The sequence below is a fragment of the Notolabrus celidotus genome, chromosome 7 (genome assembly GCF_009762535.1).
Source record: "Notolabrus celidotus isolate fNotCel1 chromosome 7, fNotCel1.pri, whole genome shotgun sequence".
NCBI classification, from domain to species: domain Eukaryota; kingdom Metazoa; phylum Chordata; class Actinopteri; order Labriformes; family Labridae; genus Notolabrus; species Notolabrus celidotus.
Genome location: NC_048278.1, coordinates 15,573,821 through 15,586,731, shown reverse-complemented (window position 1 = coordinate 15,586,731; position 12,911 = coordinate 15,573,821). Strand labels below are relative to the sequence as shown.

The window sequence follows — 12,911 nt, the reverse complement described above, 5'->3', positions numbered from 1 at the left end:
TGCTGAGATGCTTTTTCTCTTTTAAGCAGTCAGCTTTACCTTCACCTCATATGCCCTTTAAACTCATATCATAATTGAAATGTATTTGCTTGCTAATTAAATTGCAGCAGACAGTAGAGGGCAGCAGCAGCTAAGGGAAGCTTTCTAGACCTCCGACTTGATCCACATCCTGGGTCTATTGAACAGCTGTCTCCTGCATTTGCTAATCATTTATTCACATCCAAAGTAGGAAAAATCTAGTAAATGACACAGCCAAATGGCAATTTGTTCAGTTTCAGAAATAACAGAGTTACCATGCAGTGTCCATTTTGCCTCTATAATCTTCATCACTGAGTTTATCATTTCATATATGAACCGGTTACGGGAATAAGCACAGACTTTTTTGGTCACAGAGAAAAAGAATGAGAATATTTCTTTAAATATTCAAAGCGACATACTGAGCACTGGCAGAGTTGGAGTGACAGCTGCAAGATGTCTGAGTGAGTTATTTCATCGTGTCTTGATGAGTGACAGAGTGACACCCTTTGGTGTGGATGTATTTTGCAAAATGCTGTGACAGCTCCATTCCTCAATTGTTGGCTTCTCCAGTCGCCTCTGTGGCATAATAGACCTGTCATCAGCATCGTCCTCCACCATCCCTCTCCTGCTTTTGTCTAGACAGCACTTTATCAAACATCTCCATCCTTTTTTTTTTTTTTTGAAAGCACAGATAAGGAATGTCAAATGTGACATTTTCAATACTACGGTGCCAGATTGAAAGATAAATGTTCGACCTCCTTAGGCATTGTCTTCAGTTATAGCAAGCATAGACTGAGTTGCTCTTTTGGATCTTGCATACTGCAAATAATCTCAATTTTAAGTCTTCAATTTGATTGTTGTTGTTGATCTTCTTCAGTGGGGCTATATGATCCTCCTTTATTTAGAAAACCAGTAAGTATCTTCCAGAATCAAACAACAATTTTATTTTATTCAATTATTCTTTTTTATTGCCTGCCTTTTTTTTTCATGGTGATGTTAAAATCTCACAGCAGGCAGACAGGAAATGTCAAACAAAGCCTCTCTAAAGTGACTCAATATCTACTCCTGCTGGGCCATAGATCCAGCTGAGAACACGAGAGGCAGTCCACAGAGGGCTTCCAAGTATCAGGGCATCCTTAACTCCTTGGAAGCAATCAGTTCACACTTCCAAGCACTTTTTATGAACTAACATGAATCTTTAAGAGTTTTAAGTTTCGCTGTTAGTTGAACATTTCCTTGGGTGGAATTAAAGGTGGGGCTTGTGAGGGTAATCCAGAACACTTAATGCAAACCCTGTAAATGTTTGTTTATGGTTTCCAGGCTGTCTGTTCTTTGTATGCAAAGAAAAATCTTGTATTTGTACTCAGCTTTTGGTGTGTTAATTGAAAATAAACAAAACAATTCTAAAATGAATCCCACCAAAAACCAACAGGTGGTGCAGGCATTAAACTTACACTCCTTCTTCAAGGTTCATGCTCATGAGGAACAGAGCTGAATCCACTTTACTGTACTGATAAAAATGGCCTCCTTTTTTTATAGCCTTTTTGACCCTTGACAGTAAAAGCTTAAGATTCTGTAATGCTGCTTGTTATTAGTTAGCTGTGAAAGTGGTTTCCCTGGCAATGCTTGTCTATAAATTCAGACGCCTCTGAGGAAGCATTGGGGTTGTATTTGAACACTCCTCAGAATTGAACACTTTTAACAAGACTCATGATTTCAGAATTGTAAAAGCGTCCCAGCAGCCTGTGACTGGAAGGGGCTGATAAAGCATGACATTTTCTGCAGACACTATTTGGTTCTTAATAAAGAATTGCCAATGGGGATTTAATTAAGCTTGCAGGAATAAATAATAAAATATTGTCATATTGAGGCAGCCAATGCATTGACGGTAATGACATTGTAATCTATTTCCTAACATATCCTCAGCTTGCTTTCCAACTAGGAACCTGCCTGCTGTATTATCCAGAGAAGGATTGTGGAGAAGCAGAACCTTTGTGCCTGGATCTATTTATACTTTATTGATATAGAAACACAAGTCTCTGTGTCTGAGTTTGTTTCCGCTAGCTAATGAAATAGAACTCTTCAGCACAAGATTGTATTTTCTCTCTCTTTTTCTTTGGCAGGATACATATATGGATTTATATACATATTGCCAAAGCATAAAGAGAAATTGGTGGGTAAAGAAAAGAAGAAAAAAAAGGACAAATCAAATAGGAGGAAAACAATTGCCAAAAGTCAAACTAAAAAAAGTAATGTAAGGTTTCTAATAAGTCATTTTTGTTTAATTATTCAAAACGCTTTTTTAAAGAGGTTCTAATTATGTTAATGTTTTACATTACACATATTATGCAGGCATAAAAAGGCAGCTTATTTCATGATGGAAAACTTGAAAAAAAAAGTTGAGCTTTTTTCAAAAGGCTTTTTAAAGCATGACATAGTCTTTGTAAAACATTTATATGATTTTTTTTTATTCTTTAACCTAAGAGTATGTCAGTTATAGTTAAGTAAACTTTACATCAACACCCTGCTTTAAGGTATAGAGAACAATACAAATTACATCAGAAATGGATGGATGCTGTTATTGATAATGAAAACTGGCAATAAACAAAGTATATGCTCACTCAAACCAGAAGCAGACAGGTTGAAATCAGATATGTACTTGGAGTCACTGGGAGGTGTGAGTACTTTGATTTTTTAGTTTTAAAAAAAGTGTTTTAATCTTCTGCATGAACATCAAAGGCAGTCTTTGCGGACAGCTCTGGTCCTGAGCTCCTGGTGCTTTGAACTACTCACTGGAGCAGTGGAGATGAGAGATAGCAAACTTCCAGCAGTATCAATATCTATGGTTATTACAGTGCTCAGATAGGGGGAGTTAAACCAGCTGTAGCGTGTAGAAAGCAGTGGTGAGTGCACTAATCTTCAGAGGTGTTGAACCAGAGAGAAGACATGAAAATCCAGGAGCCTCAGAGGGGAGGCAGCAACTTGTCAATATTTGAAATTCTCAGTCAGAGAGATGCTGTTTCAGTTCCATTAACCAGGCATCTGTCTCCAAACAAGGGTTTTTCATAGAGAAAATCTTCACATTCAAACCAGATGGCAAGATATTCAATCCATTCAACTTTTCTAAAAAGGAGGAATGAGTTGTCTTTATAGCAGGATCTGGATAATGGCATTGTTTTTGTCAGTTGAGGTTGAAGAGACTCTTGCAGTGATTTTTTTGTGACTTTGAAGCAGCATAATACAAAATTCTAAGATGAACTAAGTTTAAAATTAAGGCAGGTCTAGTTAATATTTGGTTACAATGGCTCGTAACGCTATTTGAAATGTTGACATGGTTACTTGCAGGAAATTATGGCCATTATCATCAATAAGATACCTTCTGGAGGGGCAGTCAGATTTTAATCTGTCATTTAAGACTTAGTGATGGAATGTATGCTTATCTTTTTTTAGATCAGAGTGTTGTGGTGTCAATCCACACTGGGAGTGTTAACAGTAGTAGTGTTAAAAATTAATATAAATTGGAATATTTTTAAAGGATTTTTAGTGTCTGAGTGATAAACTGGATGGAATACATAACATAAAACACAGCATTGTCATAACATTTGATGTAAGTTGTTGGCTGGAAGCACTACAGGATATTTCATCCAGAATTAGAGGTCTCTGCTTGCTTGTTTTGCAAAATTGGGACAAAAATACATAAAAACAACTGCTGAAAATACATTTGCTGGACATGAATATTTACTTGCATTTATCTGGCAAGAGTAAAAAGTCAAGGAAAAAACACTGAATGGAGGCCGTGGCTGCAGATGTTTGCTAAATAACCTTAAAGGAGTCTTACTTTTTCAATGACTAATAGGACAGAATCAGTAACACAATAAACACATTTTAGTCTGCCTAAAGACTAATCTTAGGATGCCAAATCTGTCAACTGTGAAACTGGTTACCCAGATTAAACAGGTCATTTTAGTCTGCTCCCAAAAGTGAAAATACAGAGTGTGAATAGGAATATAGTTGGCTTGCTCACATATTCAGCCCCTTTCAATTAAGCAAGGGTACCAGAAAAAGGACTGCAAGCACAACTCCTAGGACTTCCCAGAAATGTGTTGCTTCAATGGACTACACTCACAGTGAACATTGATTGGACTTTCACACAAAACTTAAAATACCTTGTCTTTTGAGACGTGTAGAAAAAATTCCACCGTAATAAAACTATCAAAATTATATTTATATAGATTTATAGAATTTATGTATACAAACCTATTTCAGTGGCAGTTTCAGTGAGGTGTCATGGAGTCATGGTTTAGGATTTCAGGGTTTTCAGATTTGATTTGTCTCTTAAGCATAAGTACAGGAAAATATGTATAGTTGCAAAGAGACTGTTTGTAAATTTGTGTGTTGGGGTTGTTATCGGAGTCCCCTGCTACTCTCTCTTTTTCTTTCTCTTTACCTCCAGATATGTCCACCCCTCTCTCTCTCCCTCTCTCTCCCTCTCTGTATTTCTCCCCACCCTGCTCTCATTCCATCAGGTCCTCCAACAACACACACCACAGCCTCTGATCGCCTCATCTTCTCCACTGGAGCGAGAGGATCAGAGAGAGGGGGAGCAGAAGTGACTGGGAGATACAGCAGCATCACTGTCAAGCATCTCCCTTACTGGGGGAGAGAGGGAGAAGGACAGAGCGAGAGAGCAAGGAGGGGAGAAGAGAAGTGGAAGAAGTGATGAGAAAATAAAAGAGGTGGGGGAGACATAGCTTAACATTGAGAGAAATAAGTTTCGAGTTGGCCAGAGGACAAGTGAGGGAGAGTTTTTGGGTAAGAGAGTGTGGTGGGTGGCAGTGGTTTGGGAGCTTCATTTTTCCTTTTCTTTCACCGCCCGCAAGAACTGCTTCCCTCCTCTCTTCTCCAGTCCCTCTCCTCCTCCTCCTCCTCCTCCTCCTCCTCTCTGCTCCTCTTCTCATCCCGACTCTCCTCTCCCAGCTCCCGCCGTGGGGTCTCAGCTCTCTGTCACCCTCCCCCCCTCCCTTGCTCCCTACCTCCCCCGGGCTCTGCTGGGAGCCTCCGGGCTGCTGCGCCGCAGGAGGATGTCTCGCAGAGAATCGCCACCTCCACCTCCGCAGATGCTGGGAGTACGGAGAGGAGATGTGGAGTGTGATGATCGTCCGGAGCGCACCGAGCCTCTCACCGACACTGAAAGGGAGATCATCCAGGACACGTGGGGGATTGTCTACAAGAACTGCGAGGATGTGGGGGTGTCCGTTCTCATAAGGTGGGAGCCAGTATGTGAAAACTTCAGCTCCAGTTTGAGTTATTCAGCTTTAATGATATGTGTTTTCAAGTAAGGGCCTCCATTCCGCTTTTCTGACGTGTCCGTATGTTACTGGGTTTGAATTAAGATGCTTTATTGTCACAATGAATCATGATGCTCTTGATTTATTGTCCTTGGTGGATTCATCATGCTATGCATCTTTAGAAAGAAGTAGCTGAAAGCTATAGTGATAGGATCTCTTTACCTTTTTTAGCTCTTTGCTTTTTTGTCTTGACGAGTACACTTCACTTTTATTTGCAACATATACACATGGAGGCAAAAGAATGGAGGCATTGTCAACAGATTTTTCAGTACAACCAAGACAAGTAAAAATGTTAAGCGTAATTATAATTTAACTATGAGAAAAAAGTCACAATGGAAAGTTACTATTCATCTAGTATATTATTAAGAAACGTTTCAGGACATGAAGGCTTCATTATTTATTCAGCTCTTGCATTTTCAGCCTCTTTGACCGGGTAACCATTAGTGTAAATGTAAAAGCTGAAAACCAATCATGTAAATGTAAGAGAAACCACCTTTTTCTTTTAACAACATATCTTTCGTTGTGGCTAATGAAGATAAAAAAAACAATGGATCAAATGCATAAAATGTCTGGAAAACAACTCAGGCATATCAGAATATGGCAACCAAAGCTGCAGTTTCTGTAGGTATTGGTGAGGTTTTGATATCAACTTTTCTATTTTTATTACGATCACAAATTGGATAGTAATTTGACTGTATAACATTATTCTATCTCATGTATCTTCATCGGTATATAATCCTGTGTTCTCCCTCCATCATGTTTTGTTCCCACGTGACACTATGACACAGAAATGCTGGAGAGTTTGGGGTTATGTTGGTATGTCTGTCCAGATTAACTAAAACACAGACTTCACTTTATACAATTATCTAATATGTGCATATCCTGATCAACCCCCTGTCGAATGCTGCTGTGCTGTGCTGTCAATTATGGCCTCATTGACAACTGCAGTTCATGTGATAGTCACAGGCCCTGAACAAATCTTGCCATACACAATTATTTAAAAAGCATCATCATTTTAAGGCTCTACTGTTTATGTGTCACAAATACGCAGTCAGCAGAGAACTAGGAAGTCTATTAATTTATGTAATTTATGTGTAAAGGGAACAAACTAGAACTTACAGCTGTTTATCATGCACCACAATCTTGCCTAATGACAGATATCTGTTGACTGAACCAAAACAAGTCAAGTTTAACTCTGCATGCACATTACTGAGAGTTTTGTTTTAGCAGACCTCTAGTTGTTAAACATAATCATGCTTAAATGAGATAGGTGTGTACTCCAGAGTGTGCTGATTTTAAGTAACCATACCAAATGAATGAAGATTGTTTTTAATTAAAGGAAACAAAAGATATTAGAAAGCATACTAATTTGCACTGCATAATACCTCATGCATCCCAGCAACAGTCGACACAGTTAGCTTTTGCATAAGCCACACACACTCACACATAAGCATGTACACACAACATGTTTTGTACCCATTCCCTCAATCTCTCACCAACGACTGAGCCGTGAAAAGTGTAGGGAAGGAGGGAACATTGCATGTCTCTCGTTGAGATGCTGGAGAAATACTTCATCATTCACTTCTCTGAACACTTTTCCGCTTCAGTGTGATATTTTCTGTCTTTGAGGTTCAAATATGTTGAGTTTATACATAAACAGAATTTATGAGTAGACAAGTAAACGCATGATCAATTCTCATCATTTAAAATACTGTAATCGCTTTGTTCTTATATTTCCCACGGCTCTTGCTCAACCCTTGCCTCTGTCTTCTTAAGTTGTCAAAACATATTCAGAACCATAACATCAAACATTTGTTCATAGAGCCTTATCTCCCACAGGCAGTAATTCTTAGTGTAGCATCACTGCAGAGAGTCACAGATGAACTGGATGTAACGTGGCTTGACTGTGTTTCCAGCTTCTTTTCATGTTTTTTTTTTCATATCCAAGAAGAAAGAGCTGATTTGTTTGAATGTCCCCGGTTAAATTGACTTCGTGTTTTAAGGAGAAAGCCCTAAAGGGCTTGTTAAAATGGACAGCCTGTTGTAGCCAAGGAGACTGATGCGAGTGAGACAAACTGATTTTCGCTTTTTGGGTGACAATAATCCCTGAGGGAGAGTGGAGGGGGCAGAGTGCAGCTTGTATGTGTGTGTGTGTGTGTGTGTGTGTGTGTGTGTGTGTGTGTGTGTGTGTGTGTGTGTGTGTGTGTCTTATACTCTTATCTGTGGATGTCAGCAACAAGCTTTGGCACTTAAATGTCTCCCTCTGTGAGTCCTTTCAAATTTCTTATGTAGCACGTCTTTCTTTCCCTTATTTGTTGTGTTTTCTCTTGCCTTGTTGAAAAGATTTGATTTTTTCCTTTCAATCTCAGCTCACTGTGACTAACATCAAAATCAATCATATCAAAGCATCGCATTAGAGATCAGATGCATATTGACAATTCAGGGCTCATCCTAGTGAAGGAGCAACAAAACACAGAGGTGTTGATTTAATCAAACATTGCATCATTCACAAATTTGAAACCTGGAACAGTCATCAGCCTCAGCCTGTATTTTTCAAGAATTCATTACTTCTGAGCTGTTAGTCTTCTGACTGAAGGCTAACAGCTCTTTTACACATCCTGCCTGAGCAGCGTGCAGCGGGCGCATGGCTAAACCACAGCTCAAACTGTTGAGGTGTTCATGTAGGCTGTGTGTCAGCTGAAACGCTGCTGTTGCTTTTTAATAGTGGCCACTGAAACATCAAACAATCATATTTCATTAGAAAACAGCATCTTTAAGTAAAACTTTGCCACTGTTAGACAATAGCCTAGGTTTGCACTCACTAACAAGTGACATAAACATTTACAACTGTTACATGGTGCAATAGGACAGGTATACAATCCAAGCTTATAGAAATCTTAGCTAGGAATCGGTACCTTGAGCTTGCACAGAAACAAGACCTCTTAAACCAATTCAATCATCTACATCATATCATCTCTTAGCTGTGCCATTACCCATGTGTACGTACCTATAAGAACTAGATGACTATCAATCCATTATTTCGGACCATGCCCTCTTTTCGCATCCCAAGCCATAGGTTGCCTCCAGGGCACTCTCTGGGGTTTCCTTGATCGGACTCTACTGCTGTGTGTTTGCATCACATTCTATTTTGGCTTTTGACCTTTCCTGGGCCCCTTTGCATCCATCTACCGAGTGTATAGTTGCATTACCAATACCTCACCCCTTTGCCCCAACTGCATGCATCCCTGCTGTATTCTAAATATTCAGTCCTACTGCACCTCCACCTTCTGTCACTTCCAAACCATCAACCTCCACTTCTGGCAACATTACATCAACAGCCATTTGGTTCAATTCACCAAGGTGAGGACAGAAGGTAAAGACCTGTTCTTTACCAAGAAGGCAGGATAGTGTACAACAACTTTTATGACCTTTTTGCAAAGTTTCAGGTTGATGCACTCTGCAACTCCTTCTGTGGTGACACAAGTGGCAGATCCTGTTGCTCTCATAACCCCACCAAACGGGGTCTCTGACTAAGCAAGCACCTTAAAACATCTATCAACATAGCAAACTAGCAAACAACACATTCATCCAAGTCCTCATCCAAGGTGTCACTTTCAGTTTCCACTCAGGCATTGAAATCATCCCTGAATCACCTTGCAATAATCTCCAATCTTGCTTAGCAGAACCCAACACAGTTCAAAGGGTCCTCTCCAAGAATGTACAGGATGGCTTCATGGTTGGTCCATTGAGATTTGCCCCCATCCCGACTCTTGAACCCCCAGTTCCTGACAGTTTAGGATCCATCAACCAATGCTTTTGTGGTGAAGGCTTAATGCTTGGTCTTTTGTTAGTGACTTTCATGTCCGTGTCCATATCTCTTCATTAGCATTGGTGCAAAATGTCAAAATTGCTCCATTGCAAACAGTCAATGGTGACATCTTCAGATTTCCTCTGTCTTGTTGTCAATTTAAAACCAAAATATATTCATGTTTAACTCATGTAAGCCAACAATGAATGATAGTGTTTGATTCTACTGACCTTCATATCAATTGCACAGATTTCTTCAGTGCTTGAAATGTCCTTTTTGTCATTCGTTGTCAGTTGTAAGCAGAAAGACTGGTATCATCAACAGCTAGCGAAGCAGTTCCTCAGTTACCTAACATAACCTGAGGCTGGCACTGGGTCACATTCATGCACAAAATCCCACATGAGTACACTGATTTGCATTTTCATGTCAATCCATCTGCCTGCTTGCATGGAGAGAACAGACAGTGACAGTTGATCTCTACTAATGCGTACAAATGCAATTGCACCAAAGAGAGATATCCTCGGGCTACATTAGAACAGTGCATATGGCAGCTTGAGAGAACAATCTACTCCTGCACACTTTGACTTGAATTGTACTGTTTTAATGACAAAGTTAATGGGAGGATTCAAGTACATTTTCACCCAGTTGAAGATTAGTAAGAGTGGCAACGGAACATAATTTTGTGACATGGCACTTGATTAATTGGAAGCACTTCATGTTGTTTTCATAACAGGAGATGGAAACTGAATTGGTTTATTATAAATGCCTTGCAGTATCTGTTGAAATTATCATCACTTTCACACATCTAGCACAACCTAACATCGCATGGTGCAAGGCTTTTGTTTTTTAGTGCAGAGCAAGAATGTATGAATGTAGTGGCACGTATGGTTCTGGTTTCCTATCAGGATCGAAAATCCAGAGTTTCAACAACTTAAATAAGTGCCTCAAATGAGTTTAGTTTAATAAATGTGCAGATTGTGCTGAAATAATGTGCAGATCTTTGAAACCAAAGAACAAAAAAAACAAAAGAACGAAAAATCCTGCTAACAGCTCTCTACATCTCTGTAGATCACATGTATGGAAACCCTGTTTCAAACAGATCCTGTTTTCAATTACAACTCTATTCTCTTTTCTCAAATTGCTAGATTGACTGTACACAATGAAAATAAATGCAATAAGAAAGTCACTGACTTGGGTATCCTTTATCGCTTATCTGAAAAACCGCTGGCCACACACGAAGCCCTTAAAAGTGTGCTCTTACTCTCAGAGGCTGTGTCTCTGTTTGATAATTGTGCATGAGCTCAGATATCCATGGATCCCAAATGTTTTTGAGTTTTTATCTGGGGGATGTGAATGTATCTACATCATGTCAAATCAAAATCTGAGTTGTAATGACATTTTAAAATACTGTAGGTTCACCTAATCAGGATTTCATGCTGAAGTTTTATTTGTCAATATTCAGGTCCATGATGTGGCTTCATAGAGTTTTCCTTGAAAAATATGATCTTGGAGTTCAAGCATTAATGTTGAAGGTTGTTCATGGTACTCAAAAAATTATGAAAACCTTTCCCATCTAATTAATGTGAGATTAACAAGCTCCACTAATGGAGCTGCATGGGCTTTGATGACTTCATTTAAATGCATAGTCAGGTGCACGAATGTGCTTGAAGCTCTCGAAAGTACTGAACACCAGGACTTCTCTCACACAGGAACAAAGTGTTTTCTCCATGTCTCCATAGACATTTAACATTACAGTTCTGATACAAGTTACAAATAAGGGAGTCACTGTGGAACCATAATATCACAAATCTATGTCACCATTTGAAAAATGTGATCCTTCTACAGCAGCAAAACAGAAAACAGATCTCAACATGAAGCTAAATTACCTCTAGCAGAGTATTTTGAACCGAAGGACAGTCTTGCCACTAAAAGGTCTACATAGACTTGTTTTGAGTTCAGCAAACACAAAAAGGTTAACACGTGAGTTATGTAGATGCATGGGTTGATGTTATCTACTGAAGCAATACCTCTGTGCAGTAGAAATGATCAGGGACTCCTAATTAGTAGATGTGTACATTTATTCACGAGGCACAGCAGCGTAACTTCATTATTTATTCAAAACTCAGGACACGCCTACAGTATCAGACAGGATCTAAATAATGACTTCCTGTGCATTTTACACTAAAGAAAGGTAGGCTGTTATTACATCGTCTTGCTGCTGGGTCAAATGGCTGTATTGCTGGTACTGCATGCATAATGGATACTGTTCGGTTTGAATCAGTATTTGGGGGCACCATGATTCGTGGCATAAGGAGTTATGTTTAGGGAGTGTAAAAAAAATTGAGAGAGAGCACGCAGGAGATAATGCAGAGCTCATTATCATGCTGTAGCTTTCAGGCCATGTAGGGCTGGGATAAAGCAGGTGTGTGAGGAGATAACAGTGATGATGTCCTTGTCTTCTGGAATCCTTGGATCAGCCTCATACTGAGTGCTGTATCATGACATATGGAGACAAGGGATTGTGAGTAGTGAACTCATATGATCATCTTACTGTCTCACTGATGCGCCCTCTAAATAGCAAGAAAGTACTGTGCCATGGACTTCCAACTTTAGACCAGGTTTTTGTTGGTCTAAAGCACAGACATTTTCTGCGTCCCCAAGGTAGCATTGCACTACCTTTGCACCTGACCACACTTCATTTTAAGACACACCAATGGGTGCTAAGGTGGGTGTGGTAGCAATTTCCCTCACTATTTACACAGCATGGGTGCCAGTCATTAAAATGGAGAGTTTGTCAGGCCCCAAGTCTCTCCTGTACCAGAATTTAAACCTTCTGACAGGTTTTCACTGACGCCAATGCTTTTTCAGTCCTACTTTTCAGTAACTCTTGGTGCGGCTCAGGATTACCATTCTGAGATGTACAGTTAAACTGGATGTGTTGTGTTAAGGGAGCGTTGTTTTGCTCCTTCTCACATCACCTGTATTTTTACAAGTATTGCAAATTGCCATATATTTTCATATGTTTTTTCATATCAGCCAAAATATTCGCCTTTAGGCTTTTATCTATATTACATCAATAAATGTATGCATTTCAACAAGGTTAATGGGTCAAACAGATAAAAAAAACGTTTCATGTAAAGAAACCTGTTCATTCTTTCAATCAAACTGTAGAATTGACAGGTTTCCTATAAATATAAAGTGAGGGCTTGCGGTCCTTGTCGATTCGATACGTAGTTACATTTTAGGAGAGGTGCGCGTCGGCTACATGCGTAAGCCTCTGCGTAGGTATGCAGACCTACGATGTAGGCTACGCCCTCGATTCAACACAGAAGTTTAAATCTGGCTGAAGTGATGACTAGGAAATGTCCCCAAACTGTATAAAATTAGTATAATTTGGTTCAGTTATGTTTCAATTGTGGTAAGAATTAATACCATATTCTGGGTTTTTGAGGCCAATACAAACATCATTGTTTTGAAGTTTTAAGAACAATCTGATTATAAAAGAGTTATGAGTTAAATTTTCAGTTACAAACTTTAATGGTGAAACTTTTTCTTAATAAAACGACTTCTTTTTCCACTTCATCTGGAATACACACAGATACATTAACATCTACAAGTTCTATAAGCAGAATATATGTCTCTGAATCAGGGTTACATGCTTGGTGCTGTAACAGGTGTTGATCTTTAGTACCGTGCATTAAAGTCTGATATTTAGCATCTTAACACCATCACTTCAA

The 12,911-nt window shown here is 39.2% G+C and overlaps 1 protein-coding gene across 1 annotated transcript in view; it reads left to right on the top strand.

The window, feature by feature from the left end:
• Nucleotides 1-12,911, top strand: part of cygb2 (cytoglobin 2) — a 32,025-nt gene that overhangs the window by 4,350 nt on the left and 14,764 nt on the right. The window contains exon 2 of the mRNA XM_034687518.1: nucleotides 4,545-5,284. Coding sequence (XP_034543409.1) covers nucleotides 5,100-5,284 — 185 coding nt within the window. The 5' untranslated portion in view covers nucleotides 4,545-5,099. The remainder of the gene's footprint in view (nucleotides 1-4,544; nucleotides 5,285-12,911) is intronic.